Source organism: Ylistrum balloti, unplaced genomic scaffold (genome assembly GCF_031769215.1).
Source record: "Ylistrum balloti isolate Yb309-2 unplaced genomic scaffold, AGI_CSIRO_Ybal_v1 Utg370136, whole genome shotgun sequence".
NCBI lineage: Eukaryota > Metazoa > Mollusca > Bivalvia > Pectinida > Pectinidae > Ylistrum > Ylistrum balloti.
In genome coordinates this window covers 1,022,542-1,042,301 of record NW_026782145.1, presented here as the reverse complement: position 1 = coordinate 1,042,301, position 19,760 = coordinate 1,022,542, and the positions used below count along the sequence as shown (strand labels likewise).

Below are 19,760 nucleotides of genomic sequence, written 5' to 3'. Positions count from 1 at the left end.
AAGGACAATTTTTACTTATTTTCTAGAGTTTTAGGCTAAATATCGTTCAAGATAGTTAAAGGGAAATATCTCATGTTATATAAACTACTCAACAAAGAGTATTAGTGATATGTTGTATTGTTGTGACCTGTTCCCCTTCTATCATAAACAGAAATTCTTCATTGTGTTTAAAAGTCATAAGCAACTGGCACAACTTAGCGTGCAAATCTTGGTGACATCCTACTGCTTTTGTGGACTTGATATTGTGTTGAATTATGATCTTGTTATATAAAAGTGTCAGCTGATATTCTTAATATATTAAATTGATTTCTCTAATCATGACAACCGAAAAGTAAAGCATTCCAAAATCTCATGTTTACTACAATTTCCTCTGAACTAAGGAAGAGATGTTACAGTAGACTCCATATTTAACGTAGAAATACTTTTTGGAACACATTCAGATATGGGCCTTAAATGTACATTTTGTCTTTCGGTGTCCATCTGTTATTGACGTAAATGCTACAGATTAATCTTGTTTGTAGTTTTTAGCCCACCATCTATTCAAATAGATGGTGGGTTATTCAAATCGCCCTGCGTCCGTGGTCCGTCGTCCGTCCGTCTGTCCGTCCGTAAACAATTCTTGTTACCGCTATTTCTGGAAAAGTTCTGGATGGATCTTTCTCAAATTTCATATGCAGGTTCCCCTTGGTCCCTAGTTGTGCACTGTACCTTTTTTGGACTGATTCGAATTCAAGATGGCCGACAGGTGGCCATCTTGGATTTTGGAAGTAAAAGTTTGTTACCGCTATTTCTGGAGAAGTACTGGATGGATCTTTCTGAAATTTCATATACAGTTTCCCCTTGGTCCCTAGTTGTGCATTGTACCTTTTTTGGACTGATTTGAATTCAAGTTGGCCGACAGATGGCCATCTTGGATTTTGGATGTAAACGTTTGTTACCGCTATTTCTGAGAAAGTACTAAATGGATCTTCCTCAAATTTCATATGCAGTTTCCCCTTGGTTCCTAGTTGTGCATTGTACCTTTTTTGGACTGATTCGAATTCAAGATGGCCGACAGGCAACCATCTTGGATTTTGGAAGTAAAAGTTTGTTACTGCTATTTCTTGGAAAGTACTGGATGGATCTTTCTCAAATTTCATATGCAGTTTCCCCTTAGTCCCTAGTTGTGCATTGTTACTTTTTTGGACTGATTTGAAATCAAGGTGACCCACAGGCAGCCATCTTGGATGTCGACAGTAATACAGCACAGGCATATTGTCCATTATCCACCTGTAACTGACTGCTATCTAATAATACTTTGGGATTTTTTTCAAATGATATTTGCTAATAGGTGCTTAATAAAAATATCTTGTGCCATCATTGAGTACATTCAATGAAGACCAGTTCATGAACATTTACAACACCTGTAACAAACAAAAAAAAATCTTCAAGAACTGAAAAAAGATCCTCAAATGGTGGGCGCCAAGATCCCTCTGGGATCTCTTGTCTATATATGCTGGTGACCTGTGCATGTTTGCTTCAACCAAAATTAAAATCATTTCTAATTACTAAAATTATTTTTTTTACTCAAGATTTCGAGAAGAACTTCTTTTCAAATTGTTGTGGCCTTAACCTATTTGTTTATTATTGTTGATCCTGGGTGACCGTCCAGACTGCTATGCCTATTGTTTTGTCAATTTGCTGTGAATGTGAATTAGGCCACAAACAGTACTTTAACATGTTTTTGTTGATTTTACAGCTATAAGAATTGAAGCTCAACAGCACAAAGGTAAGTGATTTAAAATACAAATTGAATTCTGTGTATAAATCCAACACATAACTTTAAAAAACTAGAAAGATCGAAACCTGTTAACTAGACTACAACTATATAAAACTGGTACCTATTTTGAAGAGTCTAGACTATGGCACTAGAGCAGGTATGATCTAGTGCCATAGTCAACATAGAAACACATAACTGCTTTTGTTGTGCAGTAAACCCAGGGTGTCAACAGTTAACTCTATCTCAAACTGCAGTGGTGGGCTTATTACTGGAATTATCATTTGTGTATCATTGTACAGTAATAGATATGGTTGGGCTTATGTATCATGATTTTTTTATGTCTGTGCAGTGTGCCCTCAAACAGAAGCTGACCATTACAATGATGATTTCTATGGCAACCAAGACTTGGTGGTAAATGCCCTGGACAATGTTGAGGCTCGGCGGTATGTGGACAGGTAAGGTCATGATAGTATGTGGACAGCTAAGGTCAGGGTGATTTAGACAGGCAAAGTCATGGTGTTTTGTAGACAGGTAAGGTCAAGGCTGTATGTAGACAGGTAAGGTCACGATGGTATGTTGACAAGGAAGGCCACAGCAGTATAGGGAAAGTAAGGTCATGCTATTTTGTAGACAGGTAAAGTCATAGTGTTTTGTAGACAGGTCACGACAATGTGGACGGGTTAAGTCTTGGTGCTATGTAGACAGGGAAGGTCATGGTTCTATGTAGACAGGTAAGGTCATGGTGTTGCATAGATAGGGAAGGTCAAGGCTGTATGTGGACAGGTAAAGTCACGACAATGTGGACAGGCAAGTCTTTGTGCTATGTAGACAGGGAAGGTCATGGTGCTATGTAAACAGGTAAGGTCATGGTGTTTTGTAGACAGGGAAGGTCAAGGCTGTACATGGACAGGTAAGGTCATGACAATGTGGACAGGCTAAGTCTTGGTGCTATGTAGACAGGTAAAGTCATTGTGCTTTGTAGACAGGTAAAGTCATTGTGCTATGTAGACAGGTAAGGTCATGGTGTTTTGTGATAAGTGACAGCAGTATTGTGCAATTTTGTATTTTGTTATGTCATATTATGTACTGAGACAAAATGTCCTGTGGTTTTTGTAGGGGCAGGAGTTCTCCTCTAAGAGTTCTAATTTTAGTTAGCTATCTCAAATTATTGTATTTTGTTGTAAAATTTGTGTTAAAAATGTTTTATGTATTTCCAGCCGGTGTGTGACCAATCAGAAAGCCTTGTTAGAATCTGGGACCATGGGAACCAAAGGTCATGTACAGGTCATTATACCTCACCTAACAGAGTCCTATGGTAGTCAGGTAAGCAGTAGCCGTTTTACAATCTAAACTCTGTGTTACATAGTTATATTGTCTTACAGCTGATGGCAGTTGTTGCTAATTATTCTTGGTATCAAACTCACATAAACTCACCTTGAACACTGACATATGTCATGATGTATAGACTTGGCTTTTTTTTTGTTATACTCCCCTAAACTTTTTCAGAAGCATATAGTCACCACCTTATACTTAGGGGATGTGGAATGTATCAAATTAAGGGCCCTCAACCCCTCAGCTGCAGAGTTATTGCCCTTTGTTAAAATTTTGTCTGGAGCATATCTTTGCTTGCATTTATACTAGGATAATGAAACTTGGTGTTTACATTGATCATACTAAGAAAAAGGTGCAGTGCACCAAATTTAGGGCTCTTGACCCCTCAGTTCAGAGTGTAACTTTGCTTGCATTTGAGGTAGAATAATGAAACTTGGTGTTTACATTGATCATACTAAGAAAAAGGTGCAGTGCACCAAATTTAGGGCCCTCAACCCCTCAGCTGCAGAGTGTAACTTCGCTTGCATTTGAGGTAGAATAATGAAACTTGGTATTTACATTGATCATATGAAGACAATGTGCAGTGTACCAATGTGTAGGCCCATGACCCTTCAGCACAGGGTTATTGCCCTTTTTGTGTCATTCGCATAGCTTTGCATGCATTAAAATTAGGATCATGAAACTTATTCATATAATTTGGTCATACCTAGAGAGTGTACCAAATTCAGGACCTGCAACCCCAAAGTTACAGAATTATTGCCCTTTGCAAGAATATTGTGTCCACTGTGTTTTCACTGATATTCTTGTTTTTGACAGAGAGACCCAGTAGATGAGGATATACCATACTGTACATTAAAGTCATTTCCTGCACAGATAGAACATTGTATACAATGGGCACGGGACAAGGTAGGTACAATGCTGTATACCATGGGCTTGAGACAAGGTAGGTACAACACAGTATACCATGGGCATGTAACAAGGTAGGTACAACACAGTATACCATGGGCATGTAACAAGGTAGGTACAACACAGACCATGGGCATGTAACAAGGTAGGTACAACACAGTTTAACATGGGCATGTAACAAGGTAGGTACAACACAGTATACCATGGGCATGTAACAAGGTAGGTACAACACAGTATACCATGGGCATGTAACAAGGTAGGTACAACACAGTTTAACATGGGCATGTAACAAGGTAAATACACCACAGTATACCATGGGCATGTAACAAGGTAGGTACAACACAGTATACCATGGGCATGTAACAAGGTAGGTACAACACAGTATACCATGGGCATGTAACAAGGTAGGTACAACACAGTATACCATGGGCATGTAACAAGGTAGGTACAACACAGTATACCATGGGCATGTAACAAGGTAGGTACAACACAGTTTAACATGGGCATGTAACAAGGTAGATACAACACAGTATACCATGGGCATGTAACAAGGTAGGTACAACACAGTATACCATGGGCATGTAACAAGGTAGGTACAACACAGTATACCATGGGCATGTAACAAGGTAGGTACAACACAGTATACCATGGACATGTAACAAGGTAGGTACAACACAGTATACCATGGGCATGTAACAAGTAACAAGGGACATGTAACAAGGTAGGTACAACACAGTATACCATGGACATGTAACAAGGTAGGTACAACACCGTTACCATGGGCATGTAACAAGGTAGGTACAACACCGTTACCATGGGCATGTAACAAGGTAGGTACAACACAGTATAACATGGGCATGTAACAAGGTAGGTACAACACAGTTTAACATGGGCATGTAACAAGGTAGGTACAACACAGTTTAACATGGGCATGTAACAAGGTAAATACAACACAGTATACCATGGGCATGTAACAAGGTAGGTACAACACAGTATAACATGGGCATGTAACAAGGTAGGTACAACACAGTTTAACATGGGCATGTAACAAGGTAAATACACCACAGTATACCATGGGCATGTAACAAGGTAGGTACAACACAGTATACCATGGGCATGTAACAAGGTAGGTACAACACAGTATACCATGGGCATGTAACAAGGTAGGTACAACACAGTATAACATGGGCATGTAACAAGGTAGGTACAACACAGTATAACATGGGCATGTAACAAGGTAAATACACCACAGTATACCATGGGCATGTAACAAGGTAGGTACAACACAGTATACCATGGGCATGTAACAAGGTAGGTACAACACAGTTTAACAAGGTAGGTACAACACAGTTTAACATGGGCATGTAACAAGGTAGGTACAACACAGTATACCATGGGCATGTAACAAGGTAGGTACAACACAGTATACCATGGACATGTAACAAGGTAGGTACAACACAGTATACCATGGGCATGTAACAAGGTAGGTACAACACAGTATAACATGGGCATGTAACAAGGTAGGTACAACACAGTATACCATGGGCATGTAACAAGGTAGGTACAACACAGTATACCATGGGCATGTAACAAGGTAGGTACAACACAGACCATGGGCATGTAACAAGGTAGGTACAACACAGTATACCATGGACATGGTAGGTACAACACAGTATACCATGGACATGTAACATGGTAGGTACAACACAGTATACCATGGGCATGTAACAAGGTAGGTACAACACAGTATACCATGGGCATGTAACAAGGTAGGTACAACACAGTATAACATGGGCATGTAACAAGGTAGGTACAACACAGTATACCATGGGCATGTAACAAGGTAGGTACAACACAGTATACCATGGGCATGTAACAAGGTAGGTACAACACAGTATAACATGGGCATGTAACAAGGTAGGTACAACACAGTATACCATGGGCATGTAACAAGGTAAATACACCACAGTATACCATGGGCATGTAACAAGGTAAATACACCACAGTATACCATGGGCATGTAACAAGGTAGGTACAACACAGTATACCATGGGCATGTAACAAGGTAGGTACAACACCGTTACCATGGGCATGTAACAAGGTAGGTACAACACTGCATACCATGAAAATTTAATGTATTGTTAGATCATATTTTGTGTTTGGATGTTTGTTTTTCATTCTTTTCTCTGCAGGATTTTAGAAATAGACCTAGCTTACTAGATATTAACCAATAGCTCTGCATATTGACCTATGGTTGAAAACGAGATGGTACTTGAAAGTTTAGAAGGTAATGAAATTTTACTTGTTTTTACAGTTTGAAAGTTCCTTTGCCCAGAAGCCAGCTTTATTTAACAAGTTTTGGACCACCCAAGGTCAACCACAACAAGTCATTGATGTAAGTATAATCATTTTATTTTGGTCCTGTTTCTAGTTCAGATGATAACTGTTAATGCCAGCAGTTCACCTACACTAGCTTGACCCCAAAAGGTGGCCTGCTTGCTGTGTCCCCTATGTGTCACCATTAACACAGTATTAGCTTGACCCCAAAAGGTGGCCTGCTTGCTGTGTTCCCTATGTGTCACCATTAACACAGTATTAGCTTGACCCCAAAAGGTGGCCTGCTTGCTGTGTCCCCTATGTGTCACCATTAACACAGTATTAGCTTGACCCCAAAAGGTGGCCTGCTTGCTGTGTCCCCTATGTGTCACCATCAACACAGTATTAGCTTGACCCCAAAAGGTGGCCTGCTTGCTGTGTCCCCTATGTGTCACCATTAACACAGTATTAGCTTGACCCCAAAAGGTGGCCTGCTTGCTGTGTCCCCTATGTGTCACCATTAACACAGTATTAGCTTGACCCCAAAAGGTGGCCTGCTTGCTGTGTCCCCTATGTGTCACCATTAACACAGTATTAGCTTGACCATTAAAAGAGTATTAAACATGTTAAGGTTATCCCCTAATACTTTGCCTTCTAAAGATCATGCTAATTATATAAGAGCTGAGGGAATTTTAAAAACTTGACATGAATAATGAATACTTCAGTTCTGTAAAGAAATAAAATTAAAATTGGATTACTTTGTTGGCCGGGTTGCACATAGTGCAAATCTGGGTTATAGTATGGTGAATGTCGGGGAAAACCAGTTTTGTAGAATCAACTCCTCCTAGAGTTTTTGACCGAGAAACTTTGTAGGATGTTTATATATATATGTTGAAGATGTGCACCTCTTATTTTGAATTCATTCCAGACATTTTTCTGGATTTTCCGGGCTTTGGAACTTAGTCATTTTCTGCAGTTTGGCAGGGAAATGGGTACCAGTTTTGTAGAATCAACTGCTCCTAGAGTTTTTAACGTAGAAGCTTGAAACTTTGTAGGATGTTTATATATATGTTGAAGATGTGCACCTCCTATTATGGATTCCTTCCGGATGTTTTTTCTTGATATTCAACAAATAAAACACCCTTAACTATCTTATAAATACCATATGACATTGCACTCATACTGCAACCCAGCCAATTGTGACTTTGCTCCATTTTTAAACATGACTTTTTTGTTGTTGTTGATGTTGTTGCTGACATTATCATAAATCAATATTGGTTTTATCATTTTCCTTCAGAATCTTAAACAAGGGTCACCGCTTGAAGGCGCCATCCAGATCAGTAAGATACTGCGAGGGAAGCCCATAGACTGGGGTTCATGTGTAGTACTAGCCAGGCTGAAGTTTGAAAAATACTTCAATCACAAGGTAAAGCATAGGGTTTCAAAATACTGAAAATAATAACATTGATTCAGTAAAGAAAATGCTTTGTCACTGTAGCCTATACTTGTCTATACTTATTCATCTTGTTATGTCATGTCATGGTATTTTCTTTACAACTTCTGGCAAACCCTTTAACCAACAAAACTTTTCAGGAACTTTTCATGGCCAAAGGTTAACCAAAATTGTAAATTATGGCATATGATCCTAACCTCCCACTGGCTACACGGCAGGCCTAAAAAGGGTTCAAATTTATTGAAATTTTAGAAGTGTTCTCCTCAGTATCCAGTTAGGTAGAATCAAATGCTCTTTATTGATGGAAGGGTTTTAAAGTGTTTTACCATAAATGTGAATTTCATGACCTCATTGTCTCACATATCCCATTAGGAAGAAGGTTCATATAAGTTCATATAAGAAAAGTACATTTTTCATCATTTTCTTTTTATTGGTAATAGTTCAACTTTGGTTAGAGTTATCTTTATAAGATGATAATATCACAATTTGCCAACAATGACCATGGCTGATCCCAAGGAGCAGATGGGCAGGGTCAAAGGGGTCATAATGAATGAAATTTCAAAGAACTTCTCATTACTCAGTAATGTTTAAATCAACTCAACCATCTTCCTGGATGGAAGAGTTTATCATTTCTTTTCATTCAAACACAGTTAGAAACCTTAGTATGGGATGGCAGTTAATGCCATGCACAATTTACATTACATGTAAAACATGGTTCAACTTTGTTGATTATTTCTATGATATATTACAAGATCAACTTCAGCATAGTAATTCAGATGTACGTTAAGGCCATTCAGCCTCTTAACATTACTTATTGATCTTTATTTACTTGTCTTGTCAGTACATATTCTCATTTTTTTCGTCATGTCTGTCCTTATTCTCATTTTGGCGGTACTTCATCTCATATTGTCTGTACTTATTAATTTTTTCTGTCTTTATTCTCATATTGTCTGTATAAATTTATCTTGTCTGTACTAAATCCTCTGGTTTGTTCTTTACTTGCAGGCAAGGCATCTACTACACCATTTCCCATTAGATACAAGATTGAAGGACGGATGTAAGTGTCCAGGTTTTGGAAAACTTTAAACTGACACACAATTTCTTAATCTAACCATGTGTTAGTTTCTTATAAGATAGTGGAACAGCAGTTGTCTGTTATCCTCTATAATAACAATACATGAGAGATTTGTGTGGGCTTATTGCTCGGCATGGGCTTATTTCTGAGTTTCTTAAGGATTGGGACAGTTAAAGGGTCAAGACAGACAGGATGTCAGAATCAATATTTGTTAGCTTTTATATGAAATGGGATGTGGTTAGATTATGGATTTGAAAAATGACAGAATTGTGAGAAGCTGCATTAAACAGGTTTTACTGTTTATACCAACATACCAGGATTTGATGTTGAAAAATTTAAACAATTGAAATCAATTAGTAAGATATTTTGAGAATACATTGTTGATATCCAAAACATTTATTTTGTGTACTCTATGTTGTTTTAACTAATAAATCTGAGTGCATGCTTTTTGTTTTTGAGTTTTTTCAGCAAGTTCCTGTAGATTTTTAGGTTACTTGTGGTGAAGTCTCAAAGTGACCTGTTCTTTTTGAAAGAGAATTAAGTTATGCATTGCTGCTGATCAACATCCTTTCTAGGTTATGCTTTATCCTTGTGTGTTACAGCTCTGTTTTGGCAGTCTCCGAAGCGACCACCTATTCCTCAGGAATTCAATGTTGGAGATTCTATGTAAGTGAAAGCTGTTTATAACAAAAAGGGAGAGAAAATTATGTGATAACTGAACTTTTAGATCAGCTTGTTGACTGAATTCAGCAGGAAAAACAAAAAGTAATCTGAATTATTTTGACCAGGACAGACAGGGTCTCAGTTATTGTAAGTCCACTGTATACAGGATGTTGTATTAGAGAAATAGTGAAAGAAATTGTAATTTAGGGAAATGTGTATCAAAAACAGACTAATCAATTTATGTATCAAAAACAGGCTAATCCATATATATTTCAAAAATAGACTAATCCATTTATGTATCAAAAACAGACTAATCCATTTATATCTCAAAAACAGGCTAATCCATTTATGTATGAAAAACAGGGTAATCCATTTATATTTCAAAAATAGACTAATCCATTTATGTATCAAAAACAGACTAATCCATTTATATCTCAAAAACAGACTAATCCATTTATATATCAAAAACAGGCTAATCCATTTATATCTCAAAAACAGGCTAATCCATTTATATTTCAAAAACAGACTAATCCATTTATATATCAAAAACAGGCTGATCCATTTATATATCAAAAACAGGCTAATCCATTTATATATCAAAAACAGACTAATCCATTTATATATCAAAAACAGGCTAATCCATTTATATATCAAAAACAGACTAATCCGTACATATATCAAAAACAGACTAATCCATTTATATATATATATAAAAACCAGGCTAATCCAATGAAATGTTCTCTTTTTAATTACAGACATTTGTCTTTCATTATAAGTACAGCAAAGCTGTATGCTACTGCATGTCAAATTCCTCGATCAGCTCAGGTAAGTAATCATGGTAACTACTGATGTTTCGTGTTTTTTCAAAAAAATCCTATTTTTGTGGACATTTGATTTCGAGGATAAATGTAGCCTAATAAGTCTACAAACAAATGAATTTGTACATATGTCACTCCCTGTTTTATTTGTTGGGTCAACTGATTCTGAACTATTGATTAATTGTATTGGGACAGGATGAAACTCCAAGTGTCATCAGCGAGATTCTACAATCAGCGGAGGTGCCCAAGTATAAACCATCCTCAAAGGTAGGTCTTACATGTGGGTATTATTGAGCTTCAGGTATAACGGTCATTCTCTAAGTAGCTCATGGGATCAAGACAAAAACAAAATAGTTGAATTTTAGATTTTTACCATTACTGGTATTGAAATTTATAAGGGCCCCACACGAAAGTGCAAGTGCCTTTTCTAATCATGGTGTCTGTCCATCTGTCTGTCTGTCTATCAGCACTTTTATTTCTGTGCAGTGACTTGAGTTTCTATTGGGTCGATCAAGCTCAAACTTTCTTATTGAAAATGCTTGCATGGGGATTGCTTTTCATCTTCAAAGATCAAGGTCACTGTTCCTATAAATAGAAAATCAGTTTCCTTGTGAAAACTAAAGTTTGGGTTGCCCAATCTAACCCAAACTTCATATAGTACTTCCTTACTGAAAGTGTTTGCTTGGGATTGCTTTACAAATTTGAAAGTCAAAGGTCAAGGTCACTGTGACTATAGAAAGAAAAATCTTTTTCTGTGCAATAACTCAAGTTTGCTTTGGAGAATTAAACTCAAACCTCATACAATACTTCCTTACAACAATGGCTTGATTTGGATTGCTTTTCAGGTCCCAGGCCAATGGTCCAGATTACTAAGTAGAAAATTGGTTTCCATGAGATAACTTTGGTTTCCTTAGGCCAACCAAACTCAAACTTCATACAATGCTTTCTTACTGAAATCCCTCACTAAGGATTATATTTAAGATCCAGAAATCAAAGGCTGAGGTTATTGTTGCAATAATAGAAAATCCATTTTGTGGAATAACTCCAGTTTCCTATTGCCAATCAATACTTCTTGACCAAAAGTGCTTGTTTGAGATAGATTGTTATTGAGGTCTAAAGGTCAAAGGTCACTGTAACCGTAAGATTTTAATTGTTGAGGTCTAAAGGTCAAAGGTCACTGTAACTGTAAGTTAAAATCAGTTTCTGTGTGATAACTTGAGTTTGTTTTGCCCAATGTAAATCAAACTTCATACAATACTTCCTTACCAAAATTGCTTGCTTGGGGTATTGCTTTTTATGTCCCAAGTTCTAAGGTCAAAGTCACTGTTATTATAAATGAAAAAAATCAGATTGTTGAAGGTATTTGTTAGTATGGTTTTTTTTCATAATAATCTTTCTTGACTTTGTGGCAGAGTGTACTTAAGGTCTTGACAATAAGCTGTCAGTCTGGAGCGTGATTGTCTAGTAGTGGGTTGGTGGGTGGATGGTGGGTGGGGGGGATTTCCAGCCAAATAACGAGGCCCTTGCTGATCTGTCAGTGATCTAGGTATTTGGGAGTGGTCACTTGGTGAAAAATCATTTTAAATAAATTCAGGCAGTTATGAATAGAGTGTAGAAAAAAACTTTGATATTATCTGACATTTAACAACTTCTTCATTGTTTGTGACTGTTCTTAATATATTTCTTTTGTTTTACAGTCAATTGTAACTGACGAAAATGTGAAGAAAGAGGCAGACACCAGTGGGGATGATGACTTTGTAACTGCAGCCAGTAGGATAGAATATGCAATTCAAAGAGCTGGGACTCATGATAAAGGTTCATTAGAATTTGAAATATGATGTTTTTGCTTTATTTATGCCAGTAGTAATTAATGGTATAAAACTGAAGTACACAGATAATTTATTGTATTGTGTTCAATTACGTATCAGTACCTTTATTTCTTCAGCTTCTCTGTATATTAAACAGGTAAAATCTTAATTGTGATGAGTTCTGCCTCTGTGTCAGCAGGTGGATGATTGTTCTACTTAAGACTGTTCAGGACAAAAAAATTATTGTACATTAAAAACCATTATTCATTCCAGTGATAAAAGAGATGGAGGTTGCTGAGTTTGAGAAGGATGATGACAGTAATAGTCACATAGACTTCATCACAGCAGCCGCTGTGAGTGTTGACATAGAAGAGAGCTAAGTCTTAAGTTTAAATTGAAAATATGAGCAGATGAATAATAGCTTTTAAAATAAGTTATGGAATATAATGACCTTGTATTTAATGGTCAAATGACCTTGTATTTAATTGTCAAATTTGAGTTCAACTTTAGTCTTATTGTATATAATTGTTGATATATTGTGGCAATGTCTCTATCAGAACCTGCGAGCAGCTATGTACAGCATTGATAGTGCTGACAGACTCAAAGTCAAACGTATTGCTGGTCGAATTGTACCTGCCATTGCAACGACAACAGCTGCTGTAGCTGGACTAGTAAGTCATCGATCGCTGAATGTGTTACAGAATGAGGTTTAGATCCATTTATCATATTGAATTTTTCAGAGACATTTTGACATTTATTCAAACTTTTGATAGTACAATGTATCATACTTATTGACTGCAGCACTAATGGCAGACAGATACCTAACCAATTAATGGTGAACCTTTATCAAAATTCGCAATATGAAAGTCAAAATTTGTTTGTATCTATTACAAGTCACCTGTAATAATTAAGGTGGGTGTTCCTTGTCATTAAATACTAGTCTGTTTGGAGATTAATCATGTTATTTAGTAGAAACTCTCACATTGACATCCACTTCAGAATAAGTGATTTGAAAACAATTTAATTTCAAGTAAAGCAGTATTTCAGATAACTAGTAGCTAATTTCAAATTAACTGAAATATAAGGACAAAGACAAAGAAAAGTTTGTACTGGGAATTTGTTTTATTTCAAGTGAAGTGTTATTTTTCAAGTTCATAGTAAAATTTCTTTTAAGTGTACTTTGTTCAAAATGCACTAAATTTCCTGTCACTCTAGTTTTAATGTTATCTGGTTTGATTTGTAGGTTTCTATAGAACTGATCAAAACATTAGATCAACACCCAATAGAAAATTACAAGAACGGCTTCTTGAACCTTGCGTTACCTGTGATAGTGTTATCTGAACCAGGACCAGCAGAAAAGGTTGTTCTCAAGTAAGTTGTCTCCCTTCCTGTAGACTAATAGTGTTATCTGAACCAGGACCAGCAGAAAAGGTTGTTCTCAAGTAAGTTGTCTCCCTTCCTGTAGACTAATAGTGTTATCTGAACCAGGACCAGCAGAAAAGGTTGTTCTCAAGTAAGTTGTCTCCCTTCCTGTAGACTAATAGTGTTATCTGAACCAGGACCAGCAGAAAAGGTTGTTCTCAAGTAAGTTGTCTCCCTTCCTGTAGACTAATAGTGTTATCTGAACCAGGACCAGCAGAAAAGGTTGTTCTCAAGTAAGTTGTCTCCCTTCCTGTAGACTAATAGTGTTATCTGAACCAGGACCAGCAGAAAAGGTTGTTCTCAAGTAAGTTGTCTCCCTTCCTGTAGACTAATAGTGTTATCTGTACCAGGACCAGCAGAAAAGGTTGTTCTCAAGTAAGTTGTCTCCCTTCCTGTAGACTAATAGTGTTATCTGAACCAGGACCAGCAGGAAAGGTTGTTCTCAAGTAAGTTGTCTCCCTTCCTGTAGACTAATAGTGTTATCTGAACCAGGACCAGCAGAAAAGGTTGTTCTCAAGTAAGTTGTCTCCCTTCCTGTAGACTAATAGTGTTATCTGAACCAGGACCAGCAGAAAAGGTTGTTCTCAATTAAGTATTGTCTCCCTTCCTGTAGACTAATAGTGTTATCTGAACCAGGACCAGCAGAAAAGGTTGTTCTCAAGTAAGTTGTCTCCCTTCCTGTAGACTAATAGTGTTATCTGAACCAGGACCAGCAGAAAAGGTTGTTCTCAAGTAAGTTGTCTCCCTTCCTGTAGACTAATAGTGTTATCTGAACCAGGACCAGCAGAAAAGGTTGTTCTCAAGTAAGTTGTCTCCCTTCCTGTAGACTAATAGTGTTATCTGAACCAGGACCAGCAGAAAAGGTTGTTCTCAAGTAAGTTGTCTCCCTTCCTGTAGACTAATAGTGTTATCTGAACCAGGACCAGCAGAAAAGGTTGTTCTCAAGTAAGTTGTCTCCCTTCCTGTAGACTAATAGTGTTATCTGAACCAGGACCAGCAGAAAAGGTTGTTCTCAAGTAAGTTGTCTCCCTTCCTGTAGACTAATAGTGTTATCTGAACCAGGACCAGCAGAAAAGGTTGTTCTCAAGTAAGTTGTCTCCCTTCCTGTAGACTAATAGTGTTATCTGAACCAGGACCAGCAGAAAAGGTTGTTCTCAAGTAAGTTGTCTCCCTTCCTGTAGACTAATAGTGTTATCTGAACCAGGACCAGCAGAAAAGGTTGTTCTCAAGTAAGTTGTCTCCCTTCCTGTAGACTAATAGTGTTATCTGAACCAGGACCAGCAGAAAAGGTTGTTCTCAAGTAAGTTGTCTCCCTTCCTGTAGACTAATAGTGTTATCTGTGCCAGGACCAGCAGAAGACGTAGTTCTCAAGTAAGTATTGTCTCTCTTCCTGTAGACTAATAGTGTTATCTGTAGCAGGACCAGCAGAAGTAGTTCTCAATTAAGTATTGTCTCCCTTCCTGGTGTTATCTGTACCAGGACCAGCAGAAAAAAGTTGTTTCTGTTAAGTTTTGTCTCTCCTCACAAATAATGATTAACATGATAATGAAATCTGTTACCTGTAACCGAGCGAGATTGCTAAGAGGGCTAAGATCCTGTAACATAATCCCAACTGTGGATTTATTTCTCGCACTGACTACTCAGAAAGTCATTCAATACTTCATCAGAGGTTGGCATGTCCCGCGAGAGCCTCAAACTACCCACACAGCCTCTTCATTTTTAAATGATGCTTGGATAGTGCAAACAATGTAGGCTGCGCTTATAAAAAATACAACACATTTTACAGTACAGATCTTATTTTATCCACAACATCAGGAATCTTAACAACATCAAACACAAAACAGATAATATAAAGCAGATAGTAAATTTTGAAGCGATTTTATATATATATATTCACCTTAGCGAATGAATACACTGATGCATAAAAAAATTCTGTGAAAACACACATAAGAATACTAGACAGATAGGGCAGGATAAAAAAAAATCTAGGATGGGGTGTTACGTGGGATGTCCCTGTCTGAGGTGTGAGAAAGCATTTTCCTGATCGTTTTGTGTCCACATTCAAATTTATGACCCAAGGCATTAAAGTTGTTGGATTGTTTTATGTACTTCTCTTCCATTGTCAATTGACTGTCAGCCTTTTGTTTGTTATCTGTCAGTCCTGAAACAAGTCCTGTTATCTGTCAGTCCTGAAATCTGTCAGTCCTGAAACAAGTCCTGTTATCTGTCAGTCCTGAAATCTGTCAGTCCTGAAACAAGTCCTGTAATTCCTATTTCATGAGAAGAAATCAATGGATATTTCTCTAGTTTCTTGAAGAAACGTTGAGGAACATTGCTGATGTGATTTGCAGCTATTGAGAACATGTCTGTTAAGAAACAACCATAATGAATATTTTCATACAGATAGGTTAATATTATTTTGCTTGTTTTTCAAAGGGAGGGTCTGAGTGTTACTATGTGGGATAGATGGGACGTCCAGGGAAACAAAGACTACACACTCAAGGAGTTCTTACAGTATTTTCAGGTGAGTACACTTAGAGTTTCTCTTGATGTTAGCTATGAATAAATACATGTTATGTTAGAAACAATATTGTTGATACAGGCTACCCTTAAATACAGTTGTGGGATCACACAACATTACACAATATGTGATGTGCGCATGATGTCTGCACCATGTATACACAATAGAAAAACTGAACAAAATAGGCTATAGTACAGCTGTGCACACATGTGCGGTTCTGTCCCGCAGATGTGTGATTCTATCATGGTTAATATACACTTAAAAATGATGAATAGATAAGTGTGGGATAGAGTTTATTTATTTTCTAAACATATAAGAGTACGACTAAATCTATTTCCTCATTAAGCCATACATCTATACGTTGAACACATGTTGATCTGTCATATACAGATGGAATAGTTACCTGGTGTATACACTCATAATTTGAAGTGTTTTGTTTAAAAAGTGCCACACATGACCAGCCTTAGAGTACATACACACTTATCTATACATCATATATGAAAAACATCAAATGGATGTCTCTTTTTGTTAAGGCAATGAATCTTATACTGTCTGAAGGAAATTTTATTTTCATTACTTCTATATTACTCTCATTTTTCTATCATTCGTAAACATAAATGTATATGATAGAAAGACTAATTTATGTAGGGTCCAGTATTATTTTAAAAACTGATGAATTAAAAATTACTTTTAAAATCACCAATCAATTTGAATTAAAATGTGATGGCTATTTAGTCATAGGTACACCAATTTTCCGTTTAATTTTTAATCAATGATATTAGCCAAGCAATACCACACAAAATGTGTGCTTTAATATGTGCATTTAGTTTTTGATGTGTTGTGCATTACCACAACCTTACTATCTTACTAGGTTAATATTGGCTACATTGAACCCCCTGGAAGAATTATTAGTATAGAATGACAATTTTGACGGCATACATATATTGACAATAAAGAGTTGTTATTTTTCGGCCTTATAAATATGGCTGCCATGGCGGACATTTTGTAACATGATTGCGCAAAATGTTTTCCCTGAACAACCTATCTTAAACTTCTTCTCAAGTCAACAGAAGTGAGATTGAAGTGAAACTTTTCTTATTAATCCCGAGATGGTCTTGAATGAAGTCTTGTTAATTTTTTGGTTGGTCCGAAATCCAATATGGCTGCCATGGCCACCATCTTGAAAAACACATTTTAACCCCCCTTTTTTTTTTATTTCCCTGGTGCCATCTAGCTGAATTTTTTGGGGGAATGAAGAAACTTAAATGAAGAGAGTTATTGCCTTAACTGCTAATTTACTCTGAACAGTTTTATTAATCTTATAACTGTTCCTTATACTACTACTTCTATATATTGATCTTTATAGTCAGATAACTGTCAAGATCCACATGTCTCTTTTAAATTTTGACAATTTATTTTAGAGTTTTGATTTCAAATAACTATTTAGGTAAGGAAATTTAGAGTGGATATTTGTGTTTTGTAAGCATCAAAATTTTGTTGATAAAAAAATTGGGTTTTTTTGCAGACCAAGTTTGGTTTTGAAGCAACAATGGTTGGCCATGGAGTTAAGATGGTGTATGTGCCATTCATGCCTGGTCATTCCAAAAGACTACCTCAAACGTAAGTCAAAATTTTGGTGGATATTGTGGTTCTCTAATGTATTTAAAGTTTATGTAGAAGGAACATTGTCCCAGTTTGTCAGAGTTCGATTAAAGGTAACAAGCCTCCCTGTATGGTAAGGACTGACTAAATTTTCATTATGATTTTGAATACTTATGCAGGATTTTTAAGTTATGTGAAAATGATATAATAGAGGTAATTTTGTTTGGGAATTTGATTGATTTGACTGAGGATTAATTTGAAAAAGTTTGATTTAGCATTACTTAAGATTCTGATATTATTAACAGGATGGTGAAACTCCTGAAGCCATCTTCTCGTGTACGATATGTGGATCTGGTGGTGTCACTGCAGGGAGACAGTGAGGAGGATATTCCTGGGCCACCCGTTAGATACTTCTTCAATCTGTGATAACTGTGATTCATGCAGATGGGAACCTTGTAATTTATGTCAAACATGTATTAGATATTGTGATTGATAGAGAACCATAAAACATGTGTCAAACATGAATGAGATGTTGTTGTTCATAGAAATATGAATGTGGTAAGTGTAGCAGTGTCAGTCATGAATGTGATTTATAGAGATATGAACCCCATAGCTTGTGTCGAGCATCAAGATAAAAATGTGGAACATTCAGCTGTGTCAGTCATAAAGAGAGATTGGGATTCATAGAGATATAAACTCTTTAAATTTTGTTAAACATGAATGAGATATTGTGGGTTAAGAAGATAAAAATGTTCAGGTGTGTCAGCCTTGAATGACACATTATAATTCACAGATATAAACTTATTTAACAGAAAACTCTATGGGTAATGGAATAATTCACTGTATTACAACAACTTGTGTCTTAATGGACCTGTTTACAGGGACATATGTGTGATAGGTCAAGTTTAAAGATTCATAAATCCTTTTATCTTATTAAGAAAGTTTTGTGCTATCAATTCACTGTGGCATGAATACTGGAAACTGAAATATGTATATGTGATTACAGAGATATTTATTGTAACATGAATCAATCGTTTCTGAAAATTAATCTTCACTCAAGTTCTAATGAAACAACTTATATGTGATACAGAACAAAATGAATCTTAACAATGTACATTGTATTTGTGATCATGGAGTAATTGTTTAGCAATGAGGTGTAAAGCATTATTTGAAGAAAAAGTGATATTTAGCATGAATTATTTGATGTTGTAAAAGTAATGAACTTTGATTGAGTACTGACAGTTTCTGATGTTTCAGGGATATTTTCTCAAAAAGAATTAAACCTAAGATTTGAATTTTATGGATAAGCAGTGAAAATTTTGTAAACTGTGTTTGTTGTTAATCATCTAATCCATTAGATATATACTGAAAACAATCAACATAGACCTTAGAGGAAGTTGTCAACATTACCTTTGTAGTCTCCTGCAAGTACCACAAACAGATCTAGATATTCCCCAACAAGTACCACTAACAGATCTAGATGTTCCCAGACAAGTACCACTAACAGATCTAGATGTTCCCCAACAAGTACCACTAACAGATCTAGATGTTCCCCAACAAGTACCACAAACAGATCTAGATGTTCCCAGACAAGTACCACTAACAGATCTAGATGTTCCCCAACAAGTACCACTAACAGATCTAGATGTTCCCCAACAAGTACCACTAACAGATCTAGATTTTCCCCAACAAGTACCACTAACAGATCTAGATGTTCCCAGACAAGTACCACTAAACAGAACATTTACTCCCCAACAAGTACCACTATACAGAACTAGATGTTCCCCAACAAGTACCACTAACAGATCTAGATGTTCCCAGACAAGTACCACTAACAGATCTAGATGTTCCCCAACAAGTACCACTAACAGATCTAGATGTTCCCCAACAAGTACCACAAACAGATCTAGATGTTCCCAGACAAGTACCACTAACAGATCTAGATGTTCCCCAACAAGTACCACTAACAGATCTAGATGTTCCCCAACAAGTACCACTAACAGATCTAGATGTTCCCAGACAAGTACCACTAACAGAACTTCATGTTCCCCAACAAGTACCACTAACAGATCTAGATGTTCCCAG

At 36.7% G+C, this 19,760-nt stretch overlaps 1 protein-coding gene across 1 annotated transcript in view; it reads left to right on the top strand.

The window, feature by feature from the left end:
- The window catches only part of LOC132550609 (ubiquitin-like modifier-activating enzyme 6), a 41,383-nt gene extending 22,401 nt beyond the window's left edge, over positions 1–18,982 (top strand). Inside the window, exons 19-35 of the mRNA XM_060214701.1 lie at positions 1,739–1,768; positions 2,109–2,214; positions 2,977–3,082; positions 3,908–3,997; positions 6,312–6,392; positions 7,611–7,739; positions 8,772–8,823; positions 9,444–9,507; positions 10,260–10,329; positions 10,518–10,589; positions 12,020–12,137; positions 12,404–12,483; positions 12,688–12,801; positions 13,374–13,501; positions 15,989–16,076; positions 17,599–17,693; positions 17,981–18,982. Coding sequence (XP_060070684.1) covers positions 1,739–1,768; positions 2,109–2,214; positions 2,977–3,082; positions 3,908–3,997; positions 6,312–6,392; positions 7,611–7,739; positions 8,772–8,823; positions 9,444–9,507; positions 10,260–10,329; positions 10,518–10,589; positions 12,020–12,137; positions 12,404–12,483; positions 12,688–12,801; positions 13,374–13,501; positions 15,989–16,076; positions 17,599–17,693; positions 17,981–18,101 — 1,544 coding nt within the window. The 3' untranslated portion in view covers positions 18,102–18,982. The remainder of the gene's footprint in view (positions 1–1,738; positions 1,769–2,108; positions 2,215–2,976; positions 3,083–3,907; positions 3,998–6,311; positions 6,393–7,610; positions 7,740–8,771; positions 8,824–9,443; positions 9,508–10,259; positions 10,330–10,517; positions 10,590–12,019; positions 12,138–12,403; positions 12,484–12,687; positions 12,802–13,373; positions 13,502–15,988; positions 16,077–17,598; positions 17,694–17,980) is intronic.
- The last annotated feature ends 778 nt before the right edge of the window (positions 18,983–19,760 follow it).